This window comes from Coffea eugenioides, chromosome 2 (genome assembly GCF_003713205.1).
Source record: "Coffea eugenioides isolate CCC68of chromosome 2, Ceug_1.0, whole genome shotgun sequence".
In the NCBI taxonomy this organism is placed as follows: domain Eukaryota; kingdom Viridiplantae; phylum Streptophyta; class Magnoliopsida; order Gentianales; family Rubiaceae; genus Coffea; species Coffea eugenioides.
Genome location: NC_040036.1, coordinates 63105617 through 63117777, shown reverse-complemented (window position 1 = coordinate 63117777; position 12161 = coordinate 63105617). Strand labels below are relative to the sequence as shown.

Below are 12161 nucleotides of genomic sequence, written 5' to 3'. Positions count from 1 at the left end.
CCTACACACTAAAATGAAATTTGACTGTTTTCTAGACTCATATGAGTTTTTATGTTGTTCTTTGTGAATTATAATATTTTAGACAATTGGACATGTAAGTTGGAAACTATAATATTGCTCTTATATTAGTTGTAGTTTTAGAATTTATAGTTCTATTGGATTTTATTTAATTTTAGAAGTTTCAATGACTTTTGTTTAATTTCAGAATATGGTGGTGGTTTACGATAGGATTTAAGATTTTTTTTTTCTAGTAGATACAATTGATATGAATTTATTTGTTTGACTTTACAATTTTAAAAATTTGTGTTTGGAAATATTTAATTTTTTATCAGATGATATGTATGGGTTATCTTATTCTGTGCATAGTTGAACCTCGATCCGATCATTTTATCGGATTAATTAACGGTCTAGGTTTTAAAACATTGCTGATTAGGTGACTACTCTAGGAAACGACACAGAGTGTCATAGAAATAGTGTACTTCGGCAGTAAATTGGCTTCTTTCTGATTGCTTTTTGGTGTGAAAAAAGGTTTTCAAACTCACACCATCATATTACTTCAACCTCTTACCGAGACAGCCACTGGGAATGGTCACTTGATTAATTTCTGATTTCTGATTTGTATTTTAAGCTGAGGATTTGCTGAAATGATTTGGTTGTACCATGTCTGAGCAGGTCACTAATTTGTATTTCTAATGGTAATTGGAAGTGGCCTATGAATAGAAATTAAGGTGACTAAAGATGTTAAGATACTCATGCAGGCAACGCCTGAGGTTGATGTGCCTCTACTAAGTTCTCTTTTTTTTATTTAGTATGATTCAAAAAGAATCAATACTTACGAATCGTAACTGGATAATATTACAGCCAATCGCCCATGAATAGTGGGATGAAAATTGACATATTATTTAAAGATAGAAATCACATTTGGTGAAATTTCATCATAGTAGGATATGCTATATGACACTCCCATACGAAACACATAAAATAAAAAAAATGAGAAATTAACCAATGAAATTCATGTTTCTCAATCACTTGCTGCTGTACTCTTCAGTTTTCTGTTGAGGTCTAGTAAAGGTACTCAAATTGGATCATTGGTCACACTCGTAACTAAAAATTGAGTGCTCTTGATAGTTGATAGTCCCTTTGACTAGTGAATACAATTGATATATAAAACAAGGAAGACCGAGGGCACAAGTTGATCAACAAGGGGAACGCAAATTTTGGAGCTCCCTGAGATGCATAAAATCGAACTCGGTGGAGTCATGCAGAGGCAAGGAAGTTACCAAAATGTTGGTTAAGAAAAAGTAAAGTTAGAAATTAGACACTTCTCTCCAGCATTTCTTGATACCTCTTGAAAGACTCGAGCTTTTGCATTCGCATCTTTTTGTGGAACGTCATGATATACAAGTCAGCAACGTGATCAATCTCCGCTTCCAGGCTGAAATTCTCCCCGCAGTGCTCTTTCGAGTTTTTGACCAGATCTATGACAGAAGCATTTGGATCTCCCTTGAGGACCAGCTGGTCTAGCTCATTATCATAAGCATCTGCCTCATCGAACAACGAATGAGTAAGGTCAGGATATGGATCCTCATCATGATAATCTGGTTGATTGTAGTAAGGATTAATGGAGCAGCTGTCCAAAACCTCATCGTCCTTGGGAACCTGCAGCTGTAGTTGATGACTTGATGAACTCGAACAACATTGTAATTGAAGGTTGCTTGTGGCCCAGTCCTCGTCAGTTTTGATCTTCTCTTGGTGTCCTCCTCCTGGTAGTAATGAATGGATCTTGCGAAAGAATGCAACCAAAGAAAGCTTTTTGTTTCTCAACAGCGAGAAAACTTCAAGTCGAGCTCTTATAGCATCAGTTTTGCTTTTGATGGCCACTGATTTGGCTCTAGCCATAGAGCGTAAGAGGGACACAATTTGTTTTGCAACGGCGGTAGCACTAGCACTAGCACTGGCCACAGTGTTCTTCATCCTGTATGTAGATAGATTTATTACTTACAAAGCTGATCTGATGTGAATGGGGTCAGTACTTCCCAAAAATCGTATCAATCCACCTTCAAGATCTAATAAAAAGCCAGTGTCAATATCAAATGAAGGGAAGTAGCAATTGATTATAACAAATCTAGAAATGATGTTTGATGTGATTACTGAAGGTGTCTCTATCAAAAAAAATTTGTGAACGGTGATGGTGAGTTAGCTGGCTAGATGATAATTGATGAGTCTATAAATAAGTGCAACAATGGAAAGTTGCATGGGCACCAAAAAGGTTAAAAGCAAAAGGCCTGCCCACCCTTTACCCACTACCGTGGGATGAACCTTCGAGCTTGCTTCCAACTCTTTCTCTTTTTTTTTTTTTTTCTTTTTTTCCGGAAACGATAGATGAATTTTATAGCAAACCAAACTTTACAATATTTGAGCAACGGCTCAACCACCTATACAAAGTGTACTATGACACTAAGAAGAGAAAAAAATTCTCTCTTCATCGAAAAATATGCTTAGAACTCTTTTCTCTCTTTAGGAAAATATCACAGTTATAGACATGGTAACTCTGAGAGTTACAAACACATACATATCATTCACAGTGTTCTAGTATAAATTTCATGTGTTTCGATTGTGTTCATAATTTTGATTTTAATAAATATCAGACGTTTAGATTGTGTCTCTAATTTTAAAAACCAGAGTGTTTGTGATGCAACTATTATCTTTTTTATTTATAATAATTTCATCTTTTTCCTGGCTGTATATGGTTTTAGATGTGCATAAATTGAAAAATCAAAGAGGAGTTTACATAAGCATCTTAATTAACAGTGCCATTAGTTTTAGATGCTTTATTGGAGGGTGAATTCCTTAGTTCGTAAAGCACACGAAGAAACAAATATCTGTTACCAGGCAGAAAACGACGTCCCAAAAGTGAAAGCCTAAAGGGAAACACTGCAAGAAAAGTACATAAACATGGAAAAGCAAGATGCTTCCCCCTTCCTTTTAGTATTATATTATACCTTTGGTTCAGAAAAATTTACGAGAAAAAGCTAACTTAGTGAGGGGCATGAGGACTATAAAGTACTAATAAGTAAGACATACAAGTTTAGGTTAGCCGCATGAAGTACTTAAAAAAAAAAGTAAGGAAAGCAAATGGTTAATTACTCCTCCCTGCAGTTGTGCCCCTAGGAGGAATAATGGGATGAGAAGAATAATTAGTTTTATGCACACAAAAGTAAAGCAACTGAGAAAGTAAAGTAAAGAGTGAAGAAAGATCTTTTACGAAATAAACCTTATTTAAGAAGCTTCGTCATGCAACGATACACTGTATTTTAATGATAGTCTCAATGCGGACTGAGGACGGCCATGAAAAGAATATTGGATAGTTTCATGGCAAAAACTACTCATATGTTGGATACATTACATCCAACTTTTGTGTAATTGGATTTGGGCTGTATTCAATCTTTGCTGAGATAACAGTACCAAACTTTTTTGGCTAGCAGGGGAGGAATTGGATTTAAGAAACCAAACTAGGGGATGGGGACTAGAGCTCAGGCCCTCTAAGCCTCAGCGGAATAACAGTACTACATCTTATCTACAATCGTTATTGTTTATTCCCAAGAGTTTTCCAACTTGATGCTTCTTTTCTTATGGTTGAAAAAATAGATAATTAGTAGATTAATTGAGCTAAACTGGAAAAAAATATCCTCATGGGGCAATTGAATTAAGCAGGTCAGATGCAAAATGTGTGATGCAAGAAATTAAACTGGTCAAACAGATCGTGTTCCTTTAACCCGTTAACAAAGAAGTCGATATGATCGAGGGAGGATTAGATAGGATGGTAAGGTAAGAGCGATTGTAAATAAGAAATTTTGAATTCAAAATCTCCCACCTAAAAAAAAGAGAAAGAAGTCAATACATGATAAATTATAAATGTTAATTGGTATAAGCTAGACGGGAACTCTTGATATAAAACATGAATATCATACTAAATGACATGATTCAAAAGAAGCCCTAATCTTTGACGCAGGAAACAAATGTTTATAGTAATGAGCTAATGTGGTATTAGAGATGGCAATTTGTCCCTTGCCCAAAGGGACTTTGGATGGGATGAGTATTTTAATTTTGAGGTTGGGATTGAAATTGGACTAATTCCATTTATACCCATCAATTGTTGGAAATTTTTGGGAAATACTTGGGTACCCATTGGGACCTAAAGTTCCCACCAAAAATTTATCCCATTAATTGTTGTTTATCTTTTAATGACTCAAGTGAACCATTTTTATTCTTCCAACTAGATCCTTCAGTTTTTTCCTTGTAATTATACTTAAAAGCCCCATCTAGTTTCTTGAACTCTTTTGTTCCTTAGAAATTAGTTTTTTTTTTTAACTTTTCCCTTCTTTTCATAAAATTCTGCCGCCAGTCTCGATTTAGAGTGGTTTTTAAAAAAATGTCGAAAGCAGCTTCTTGTTTTGATATGAGAATTCAATGGTTGTGCGATCAGGCCAAATAACGCCTAAACGAGGCCGGTGGGGGGCTCTTTTAGGCTTGTAAATGGTTTTGAACTCATTTTTTAGTAGAATACTAATCAAAATGAATATTGGGAGTAATATGGAAGTCAGTAATCGGTAATCTTATTAGAAAACCATTAATCGGTAATCTTATTAGAAAATACTTTGTCCAATTTTGGTAGTTTTATGATGGCTCATAGTTTCAACCACCATTTCTTTATACTCATAAATACAAGTCCTTTTAAGTTTTTATAGGACTTATTTTTTCTTCAACAAAAATTTAGCAACATTGGAAATCAAAGATTAAAAAAATATATACATAGAAAATAAATAAACAAAATTTTGAGGGAAAAAAGAATTCAGGAAAATATAAATTCACAATAAGACAAAAAGAAATTTAATAAATAAAAAATATTAAAGTTATATAAAAAATAAAAAAGATTTAAATGAAAAAAGAATACAGGGAATAGACTTGGGTATTAGGCGAGATCAATCTAAACCCATCCCAAAGTGATCCTGTCTAAATTAGTTCCAAAGCACACATAGGTAAGGTTGGACCTAAATTTATATTACTCGGTCTTATCTCAAATCCAAGCAAATCCTGCCCATCCCGCTCATTTTGCCACCGCTATGTGGTATACTGATTGCACTAAAATTTTATCCTCGAAAATTATTTTATTCACGAAATAAATATACTAATTGATTCGTTATCTAGTTATGCTACTGATAAAAGTTCATCAGTCTACTCTTGCTAGTTAGAGGTTGAAAATTCTTATGTATTTGGATTCATTTCATATACACCATCAAGGTAAATTTTTTTATTTTCTTTTTTTTTCCTCTTCAAAACATGTAATTCGCTACTTATTCAACCATATAAATCTTTATGTGGGACTTGGGAGTTATTTCCGTTTAGAGAGAGAAGGAAAAAGAAAAAAAGAGAACATCTTAGATGATTATGTGAAACATGCCCAAATACCTCTAGATTTTTTTCATGTAAGAAAACCATAACAAATGGTGAATTTTGGTCATCAATTGATAGGTTGCAGCTTTCATGGATTAAAGATTCAACTTTCTTGCAATTCTTGTTGGTCACTTTCTGGATTAGGATTCATATATCCATATCCAAAGTTAGGAGGTAATTGGATTTGGCTCTATGGATTGCGTCTACTTTTGTGATGATTGTACTTCTGAATATAAATATTCGGATGGTATGGTTTTGATTTTGAAGATATTACCCATAATTGTAATTACGGTTAATGACAATTTATCCCCTTAAGGTATACCCTGATTCTTGTTTTATTTCATAACCTTTATTTTTTATCATTGAACTCCCTGAGAGACAAAAATATCCCTCAATTATGCCAAGTTTTTTTTTTCCAAATTTTTACTTCCTTTAATCATTGAACTTTAAATTGAGATTTGATTTTGACCACTCTAATTGATGGCAATAAAGTTTCGCATGAGATGAGTACATATATGAGGGAATACACTAACAATTAATTATTTTTAGAAAATGACAAAAAAAGATGAGTAATAAGCAAAAACTCATCAGTGGAAAAACAACAAAAAAATTGTCTAGTGCTGACATGTAAATGTGTGATTGTAAACATGAGTAATTGATTGTGAATAGTGTAATTAAAAGGAAATAGAATAAAAAAACTTTTCTTAATTTCTTACACTGGAAAATAGTTGAAATTGATTTGTAAAAAATATATATAGTTTTTTCAACTTTGTAAATTAGAGAATGAACATCCTAAATTTTTGTTAGAGAAATTTATTATTTTCTTACAAACAAAAATTTGATAAAAGAAAACTAATTTGGAATAAAAAACAAGAAGAGAAAAAAGAAAAACTCACATAGTATAGGGGTATTTTTATCTTTTAGAATGTTAAATGATACAAAATAAAGGTTAGAGGGTAAAGTGAGAATTAGGACATACCTTTAGGGGATAAATTGCAATTAACCCTTATAATTATAAGTGACATAAGCTAATGTTTGGAACCAAAGTGACAAATGCGCTAAACATGAAGAGGGGTTTTTTTTTTTTTTTTGGCCAAACTTTTATTTTTTATTTATATCAAAGAAAAGAAACCAAGGAGGGGGACACAGACCTTACCTCCCAACAGTTCAAACAATCCTAGCGTTTTCTAATGGAAGGGGGACCAATCCTATCCAATCTAAGTGCCCCTCGGGCTCTAGCAGGGAGATCTGCAAACTGATAATAGACTCTGTCACTCCCATCATTGCAACCAACATTTGATAAGCAATCGGCCACTTGATTACCTTCTCTAAAACAGTGGGAAATACTGATGAAACAGGGTGAAAGCTGGAGGAGATTACGAAACTCTATGTGAATACCCCACGGGCACCGAGATGCCTATCTCAATATTTGAACCAGTACCAATGAATCCACCTCAACATGCACACGCGCATATCCGTGGGAAAGGCACAAGTTAACCCCGAAGAGAAGGGCCCTCGCCTCAGCCTGGATGCTAGTACAGCTATCAAAAGATGTGGAGAAAACAAGCAATAGCTGTCCCGTATCGTCGCGCAAGACCCTCCCTCCCCCTGCCCTCCCAGGGTTGCCTCTTGAGCATCTGTCCGTGTTCAGTTTGACCCCATCCTGCGGCGGCCTCATCCATGTCACTAAGCGAGCCGACTCCGGCTTACGCGCAGAGGCAATGAAAGCATAAAAGTCAGACCAATTCATAGGGACCCAGGACCACCCAGGGAACCGCAGAATGAAGAGATTCCGCACCTCATCGAAGACAAAGGCAGAAATAGCCCCAGGGCCGAAGACTTTCCCCTCAAAACGCGCTGTATTCCTAGCCTTCCAAATATTCCAGCAGATCAAAGGAGGAATAATCCAGTGAACAAAGCACAGAAACACATTCGAGCTCGAGCAGAACCACCAACTAGCCAAGTGACCCCGAACCGTAGCACACGGGCTCCAAACCCCTGCCATCGAACCAAAGAATTTCCAAACTGCTACGGCCAATGTACCCCCGCAAAAGATGTGGTCAAGAGTTTCACTGCCGTCCTCGGTACAACAAAAGCACTTCGAAGGACCAGCAATACCAAATTTGCACAACGTAGCATCCAAAGGCAACCGATCCCTCAGTAGCCGAAGCAGGAAAAAAGAGGTTTTCAACGAAAGCGAGGGGTGCCAAACCCTAGAGAAGATAAATGACCGTGGCAAGTGGGCCAGTATTAAATCAAAAGCTGAGCTCAGCGTGAAAATGCCAGACGGTATGGGACCCCAGACCATCAAATCATCCACTCCCTCTTCAATCCTCGGAAGAGCAAATCGACTAATCTCAGATAATATGTCACCCGGCACCCAACCTGATAGCAACTGGTAATTCCATGAACCCTCTATGAGGAAATCTAAAATCTTGTGGTCCGAAACATTGCCCAGTCGTCCCGACAAAGGCCCCGACCCTAACCAGTTATCAAACTAGAAGTTCGAAGTCCCCGAGTGAACCACAAAGGTGATGTGTTGCTCCGCCAAGTCCCGCACCTGAAGCATCCTACGCCACGTGGCTGACGCCCCCACTGAAGCACCCACCATACCGAGATGAACATTGGGAGCATACTTAGCCATCATGAAATTGGCCCAGAGAGATGAGTTCTGTCGAAATCGCCACCACAACTTCACGGAGAAAGACTTCACAACATCTTCCATGGAGCGAAAGCTAACCCCACCCTCCTCCTTAGCAGCACAAAGCTCCTTCCAAGAAATCCAATGTCGCTTGGGAACACCCCCAGCTGTGCCCCAGAGAAAGTTAGCAAACAACCGCTCTACTAAAGCCAAAATGGACTTCGGGGGTGACACCGCCGCCAATAAGTGAAGAGGGATGGAGGACAACACATGTTTTATAAGAATAATCCGTCCACCTGGAGACAGTAGTCGATTTTCCATGAGGCGACCCTAGCGAGCACCTTACTGACCAAATCCTGAAAAAAGGTCTTCTTCTGCCGCCCTACGAATAGCGGAGACCCAAGGTAACGTATAGGAAACTCCTTCTGGGGAAAGCCCGTAATGCGCTGAATTACTGATCTCCTGCTTCGTGGCATGCCCGAGTGAACCATAAAACCACTTTTCGAAGCATTTATCCGCTGGCCCGAGACACCATTAACAACTTTAAAGAGGACGCCGCTGCACTAGAAAAGATAAGGATGTCATCGGCAAACCCTAGATGGGTAATGGGAGGGCAAGCCCTAGGAACTTTGAAGCCACCAAACCCAGGATGCAAATGAAGTTGGTTTAACAGGCGAGACAGGACCTCCGCACCCAAGATAAACAAGGAAGGGGATAGAGGGTTCCCCTGCCCGAGCCCTCGTGAAGCAGGGAAAAAGCCACACGGCACCCCATTAATGAGAACAGAAAACCAAGGGTTGGAAACCAACCACCAAACCATGTCTATCCACCTTTCACCAAACCCAAAAGCACGAAGGACATTAACCAGATAGACCCACGACACCCTATCGTAAGCCTTTGCCATATCCAATTTCAAATCAACATTTCCCCCCCTATTCTTTCGTCCCATACCCGTAAGCACCTCCTGCGCCAGTAGGAAGTTATCCGAAATTTGACGACCTCGGACAAACCCACTTTCATTAGGGGATATAATGCGGGGCAAGAGAGTGGCCAATCTCTCAGCAAGGATCCGCGACAAGACCTTATTTAGGAAGTTACACAGGCTTATGGCCCGAAACTGAGCAAAAGAGCTTGGGTTCTGCACCTTGGGAATGAGCACAAGTAACGTAGCAGTGACCCTCCGCGGCAACTCCGCTCCACAGAAGAAGCTAACCACCGCACTATATATGTCCTGAGCAATTATTTCCCAAGCAAAGGTGAAAAATTTTCCAGAAAACCCATCAGGACTAGCCGCACTATCCCCGTCCATACTGAAGATCACACGCCTTACCTCCTCCATTGTTGGGACCTCCTCCAACTTATCATGGTCGGCCGGCTGGAGGAGCTTGGGAATAACGGATGACAAATCCCAGGACGAAGTGGACTCCGCCGAAAAGAGTGAAGAGAAATACCGAACCGACTCTGCACCGATGTCATCCTCCGCTGTTAACCAATTACCCTGCCCATCTTGAATTCGATGAATTACTGATTGTAATCGCCTCTGCTTGACAACTGCGTGGAAAAACTTTGTATTCTTGTCGCCCAAGTCGAGCCAACGAACTTGCGCTTTCTACTTCCAGTAGCACTCTTCCATCAGGAGACACCGCCGCCACGCTGCAGTGGCCCGCTCTAATGACCCCTGTGCTTCGATTGAAGCATCCTCCTCCACTTGCCGTTCCGCTGCACGTACGGCCTCCTCAGCCTTCCGAGTGTTTGCAAAAATATCTTTGAAGCATTGCTTATTCCATACCTTAATATCCGTCTTCAAGCGGGCCAACTTGGTGCAAACTATTTGAATAGGAGAGCCGACACACCCTTGTTGCCAGGAGGCCTGCACTACACCCCTAAAATTAGCGTGAGAGGTCCACGCATTTATAAATCGGAATGACCGTGGCTTCCCATCAACCCGTGTAGCAACAGAGAGCAAGAGGGGCGAGTGATCAGATGGATCCCTAGCAAGATGAGAAACCGAGATCGACAACCTGGCGTCAAAGCATGGATTATTGATTAAAAGCCGGTCCAGACGCTTTCAAATTCGCGCACGACCCAGATGATTATTACACCACGTGTAGGAAGAACCGAAAAACCCAGCGTCAAAGAGTTTCGCAGAAGACATAAACTCCAAAAAATCAATAGCCTCAGACAAACGGAAAGCCCTGCCTCCCTTCTTCTCCCCCGCCTCCACCACCACATTAAAATCCCCGCCCACCAGCCACGGCCCCTGAGAGGGCCTATCTAGCAACAAACCGCTCCACAATTCCCGTCTCCCCTCCCCCGTGCACAATGCATGGGCAAAGGAGACCGTCACAGGGGTAGGGAGGGAACTATGGTGGGCGAGGAAGGAGAAATATTGCTCCCCCTCCCCCACTAATACCAGATTGAAAGGATCATTGTAAAATAACCAGAGAGAACTAGAAGAATTATAAACTACATGATCAAAACGGAGCTTTTGCCGAAAATCTTTAGCTAGCATGGGGTTAGCACGAGTTTCACAAAGCACAAAAAACTGAATATGATATTGCCTGTCAAGCATCTTGAGACGCCTAAAGTAAGAGGGTTTAGACAAACCTCTTATATTCCAGAAGAGAGCGTTAATCATGAGACAACGCATGGAAGGAATTCCGTGACCTGGTCGTGGTAGACCGGAGTGTTCTATCAGATGGAGCGATAGAGTACCCCTTGTGCTTTCGAACCACCTGGAGTGAGTTATCCCGCACGCACTGGGCCTCATTCGAAATGCATGGTAGCACCACCTCCACAAAGGGTTGTCCCCGAGGAGAAGATTGCCCGCCGTGGTGGGCAGCCGCACCACACTACCCTCCTCCTCTTCCATGGCCACCTCACTAGGCACAACAACCTGTTCCCCAACCATCGGCAGCTGAACCTCCTCCTCAATCATCACATCATCACTACCCTCGGCAGCCACCAAAGCAGGTGCTATCAACCGTGAGTCCTCAAACGATGAAAAATACGGCTTGCCCATCCCAGCCGAAGTGGGGAGAGGAGGCTGCCTCTCCTCCGCTGAGCCGACTTCCGCATCAGCAGGAGTCACCGTTTCAGGCCTGTCTTCCAAAGCTGGAACCCCATCTGAGCCATCAACCAGTCCATGGCCAGCGGCACTTAGGTCTACGAGTTGGCAGGTCGACGCAGCCTCACCCGCACTGCCTGACAGCATCTCCCCGGCATCCCTGGTGTCTGTCTGTCCATGAGCAGCAGCGGGACCTGAGTCTCCAAATTGTTGACGTAGCGCAGCCGCATCGACACCTCCTGCCTGCATCTCCATAACAACCATGGCGTCCTCCACGCAAGCCCCAGGGCCATCAGCATGCCCATGGGCAGCAGCGGCAATTGGGCCTCCAATTTATTGCGCCACCGAATCCACAGCTCCTGCCTGCACTTCCACAGCACCCCTGGTGTCCTTCACGCGAGCCACAGGACCCCCCAGCTCAGCCTTTTGGCATTGACTGTTAGCATGGCCCAAGCGCCAGCAGTTGGTGCAGCACTGAGGCACATATTCTGCCTCCAATGGCTGCCAAAAACCTTCACTGGAGTTTTCCACTCCAATCCACACCCGAGATGGGAAGGGGCGGAGAAGGTCGACTTCGACGCAAACGCGAGCAACGCTCGGCCTGGTTAGATTCACGGTTGCATCGTCCAGAAACAAAGGCTCCCCCACCGCTTGAACAATGGAAAAGAGAGAGTGTTTGTTGAAGAAGTGGATCGGCAGGCCTGGGAGGGCAAACCAAATTGGAGCCAATGATGACTCTCTATTCACATGGAACGAAGAGGACCACTTGAAGACCCTCATGGGGAATTTGCCCACGTACCAAAAACCTCTCAACCAGAGGCGATGGAAGTCCGATTCAGATGAGCAACGGAGGAGAACATGACGTGCATCCAAGCGGCCTACTGTACATGAATCCTTCAAGTCCAGGGAGCGTACAAATTTCCTAATGTCCTCCAGTTTGGGCCGACCCCGAGAGAATTTGCCTACCAAAGACAGCTGAAACGGCGACGCAAGCTTGGA

The 12161-nt window shown here is 41.5% G+C and overlaps 2 protein-coding genes across 2 annotated transcripts; both read right to left on the bottom strand.

The window, feature by feature from the left end:
- Positions 1-998: 998 nt before the first annotated feature.
- LOC113762763 lies at positions 999-2182 on the bottom strand. The gene has a single exon (XM_027306348.1). The coding sequence runs from the start codon at positions 1972-1974 to the stop codon at positions 1315-1317; it is 660 nt and encodes a 219-aa protein (XP_027162149.1). The 5' UTR covers positions 1975-2182; the 3' UTR covers positions 999-1314.
- Positions 2183-8606: 6424 nt separating this feature from the next.
- Positions 8607-11426, bottom strand: LOC113760014. Its single transcript, XM_027302593.1, has 3 exons — positions 10222-11426; positions 9825-10116; positions 8607-9704 (listed from the first exon to the last, which is right to left on the bottom strand). Exons 1-3 carry the CDS (start codon positions 11424-11426, stop codon positions 8607-8609), a joined length of 2595 nt encoding a protein of 864 aa, XP_027158394.1.
- Between the last annotated feature and the right edge of the window lie 735 nt (positions 11427-12161).

What these genes read in the sequence shown, in the direction of transcription:
- LOC113760014 (XM_027302593.1), bottom strand. Translation starts at nt 11,426, where the DNA reads ATGGTTGTTATGGAGATGCAGGCAGGAGGTGTCGATGCGGCTGCGCTA. An exon ending in GCGAAACTCTTTGACGCTGG is followed by an intron (nt 10,117 to 10,221) that starts GTTTTTCGGTTC and finishes CTTTGACGCCAG; the next exon opens with GTTGTCGATCTCGGTTTCTC. An exon ending in CTCGGAAGGCTGAGGAGGCC is followed by an intron (nt 9,705 to 9,824) that starts GTACGTGCAGCG and finishes TACTGGAAGTAG; the next exon opens with AAAGCGCAAGTTCGTTGGCT.
- LOC113762763 (XM_027306348.1), bottom strand. Translation starts at nt 1,974, where the DNA reads ATGAAGAACACTGTGGCCAGTGCTAGTGCTAGTGCTACCGCCGTTGCA.